Source organism: Physeter macrocephalus, chromosome 13 (genome assembly GCF_002837175.3).
Source record: "Physeter macrocephalus isolate SW-GA chromosome 13, ASM283717v5, whole genome shotgun sequence".
Lineage (NCBI taxonomy): Eukaryota > Metazoa > Chordata > Mammalia > Artiodactyla > Physeteridae > Physeter > Physeter macrocephalus.
The window spans coordinates 83422410-83425594 of NC_041226.1; the positions used below are offsets into that span (position 1 = coordinate 83422410).

Here is a 3185-nt window from a genome sequence, read left to right on the forward strand (position 1 = left end):
CGCCCATTCCCAGGCTGGGTCCTGGTCTCTAGCCTTAATCATGGCTATGTTTTCGGTGAGCAGCAGAGGGTCTGGCTCATGGAGGCTAAACTGGACAGAAGGAGTTTGGACACGGTCGCAATGGTCACGGGGAAATGAGGTGTGTATAAAATGGTGAAGGCGTGAGACGCTGGGACCACCAGCCTCCGAGAACAGGAACTGTGCTGTATCCATCTCTGCTCAGCAAACGCTCCTGAAAGGAGGAGATGGGAGAGCGCAGGTCAGTCACCTGGTCTAGGTCTGGCCCGAACTGCAGCGTTCAAATTCGTCACTCTTGTCACAGAAATGAGTGGACTGAGGCCACAGGTCAGCTTCCTTCCATGGGGGTGCTCACGAGCCCGTCTGAGTGTGCCTCTGCAGCTCTGCAGCCTGAGCGCTGGGCCGCACCCTGGAGTCGCTGACAGCGGGAATAGGGGTGGGACGGGAGACCCCGCATTTCTAACAAGCTCCCAGGTGCTGCTGATCTGGGGACCACACTCAAGAGAGACTCTGCTTTAGGGCGAAACAGTCCAAAAGAAACACAACAGCAGCCACAGACCAGCTAAAATCTTCTGGAAGCCAGAGCTTTAAAAAGGGAAAAGAAACAGGTGAAATCGATTTCAATATACCTTACTTAACCCTATACATCCTATTATTTCCACATGTAGCCAATAGATAAACATCGTTGAGGTATTTTTCATCCTCTTTTCCTCCCAACTGTTCAAGATCCGGTGTGAATTTTACACTCAGAGCCCATCTCAAAACGGACTCGCAAGCTCCCGGCTCCCGCGTGGCTGCCGGCCCGCACCGCAAAGCGCACGCAGGTGCGGGACGAAGGAAGAGGCCCGAGAACTACACCTCCCGGCACGCTCCGGGCGCGTCTCGTGACGCACTTCCGGCGCGGCGCCGCCGCCGAGGCGGCCGCCGGAAAACCACATTTCCCGGAGTGCTCCGGGCGCACCCTGTGACGCACTTCCTGCGCGGCGGCGACAGCGCGCCCCCGGCGGCTAGGCGGCGGGGCGCGGCGACTGCTCGGGTCGCGGCGAGTGGCTGGCGGCCGGCAGACGGGAGCCGGGGCGGGGCGGCGGCGGCGGCCAGCGAGGGAGCGCGCGGGCGGCCTGGCCCCGCCCCCGGCCCGCCCCGGTGACCTTCAGGGCCCGGGCGGCGGGCGCGCGGCCGCAGGCCCCGGCGGCGGCGGCGGCGACGGCGACGGCGGCACGATGTTCGTGCAGGAGGAGAAGATCTTCGCGGGCAAGGTGCTGCGGCTGCACGTCTGCGCGTCCGACGGCGCCGAGTGGCTGGAGGAGGCGACCGAGGACACCTCGGTGGAGAAGCTCAAGGAGCGCTGCCTTAAGCACGTAAGGCCGGCCGCGGCTCCAGGCCTCCCCCTCCCTCCGCCCCTTTTCCCGGCCGCCCCCGACACCCTCTGGACGCGCCTCCGCGAGCCGGGTCCCAGGCTGGGCGCTTTACCCTCTCTCCTCTGGTTTGACTCCGACGACAGCCCGGGCGGCGGGGCGCGTCGGGAGCGTGGGCTGGGAGAGGCGAAGTCGCCGCCGGAGCGAGGCCTCTAGCGTTTCCAGCATCCGCGCTTGCTGCCGCGGTGCGGTTCCCGGAGCTGGGAATTAGTGCCCGAGGAAGTAGGGACCCACGGGAGAGGCGCCTTCTCCTGACCTGCGGAGCCGGCCGCTTGGAGCTGCTTCCTGGGGCTGGCATGGGGGCCGGGGCCTGGCCCTGGCCACTGGTGCCCCGTAGCTGGAATCCCTTACAACAGTGAGGCCGCGGGGCTCGTCCCTGCGCCCGTGCTTACCGGCGGCCTTTACAGCGATTGCGTGGGTCGGTCCGGGAGAAGGGGTTTCTCGCCGAGAGGGCCACTTTCTAAAGTTTGTTCCCACGAAATATTCCTTGTCCAGTTCCTTAGGTTGCTAGTGTTTGGAACTAGCTCTTGGCTTTACCTCTGTAAGCTTCTCGACTCCGTAAGGCAGGCCAAGACATCTATCTAACTGGCTGCCTAAGGAAACTCGATCCTTTGCACCATCTAGTGTCTCCATGTCGGAATTTAGGACAAAGAGGCCACAGCCTCTTCGTGTGCATTCCATGTGATAAGTGATGTATCTATTAGTGTGGCCTCCAAGAATAAACTTACAGTTATTGTTCTAGTGACTGCCTATAAAATACTGTTGGGTCCCTCTTGGGAGTATGCGTCTGTGGAGTTGTTCTGTAACTGTCAGACGGCAGGCCAGGGAGCGTTCTGGTTGCCAGTCCCCTTCTGAAACACGCTGGATGTGAATAACGGTCTCAGTCTCACATCAGGGGGGAGGGGGATCCAGGCTCACACACTTGGCTGCTTTCTTCTTTTACTTCTGAGCCAGTAAGGTGATTTCACCATCTAGAAAACCACCACGACAGCAGTAAGCTGCAAGGCTGGGAGCTCCATGAGCATGCAGGTTCTTAGAGCCAGGCTCGTTGCTTGTCCAGTACATTTTTTAAAAACCTCCCTGAGATGCTGTGTCTCACCCACTCAGGACGGAAGTTCCTGGAGGGCTGGATTTGCATTCACACACCCAGGGCCAGACTCTTGGTGGGCCCGTAACAAGCGTGTGGATTAATACTAGCACACTGCTGAGCTACTGCGGGTTCGTTCCAGACCACCGCAACAAAGCGACTGGCACGATAAAGCCAATCGCACGAATTTTTTGATTTCCCAGTGCGTATAAAAGTTATGTTCGCGCTATAGTCTATTATGTGTGCAATAGCGTTATGTCTAAAAAAGCAACGTACGTATCTTAACTTAAAAAGAATGCCGTTGGAAAAATGGCACCAATAGGCTCGTTCAACACAAGGTTGCCACGGACCTTTAGTTTGTAGAAAACACAGTATCTGTGAAGCGAAATAAAGCAAGGCACAATAAAACGAGGCATGCCTGTAAACGGAAAAAGATTGTCAATCCAGAAGTGTGTGGCCGTGGCGTGTCACCTGCTGAGTCAGGCCAGGAGAAGCGAGTGGGTAAGTTGGTGTGGTGCTGAGTTAAACTCACTGATGGTGAGGATTGGCGCAGCTGTCCTAACGTTGTTTTTTTTTTTTTTTTTTTTTTGTCGTACGCGGGCCTCTCACTGTCGTGGCCTCTCCCGTGGCGGAGCACAGGCTCCGGACGCGCAGGCTCAGCGGCC

The 3185-nt window shown here is 58.4% G+C and overlaps 1 protein-coding gene across 2 annotated transcripts in view; it reads left to right on the plus strand.

Moving 5' to 3' along the window:
- The first annotated feature begins 1171 nt into the window (after nt 1–1171).
- UBAC1 (UBA domain containing 1) overlaps nt 1172–3185 on the plus strand; it is a 27960-nt gene continuing 25946 nt past the window's right edge. Inside the window, exon 1 of one of the 2 annotated variants that reach the window (XM_028497453.2) lies at nt 1172–1376. In XM_028497453.2, the coding sequence (XP_028353254.1) occupies nt 1239–1376 (138 nt within the window). In that variant the 5' untranslated portion in view covers nt 1172–1238. The remainder of the gene's footprint in view (nt 1377–3185) is intronic. The other variant, XM_024126541.2, reaches the window with a different exon arrangement.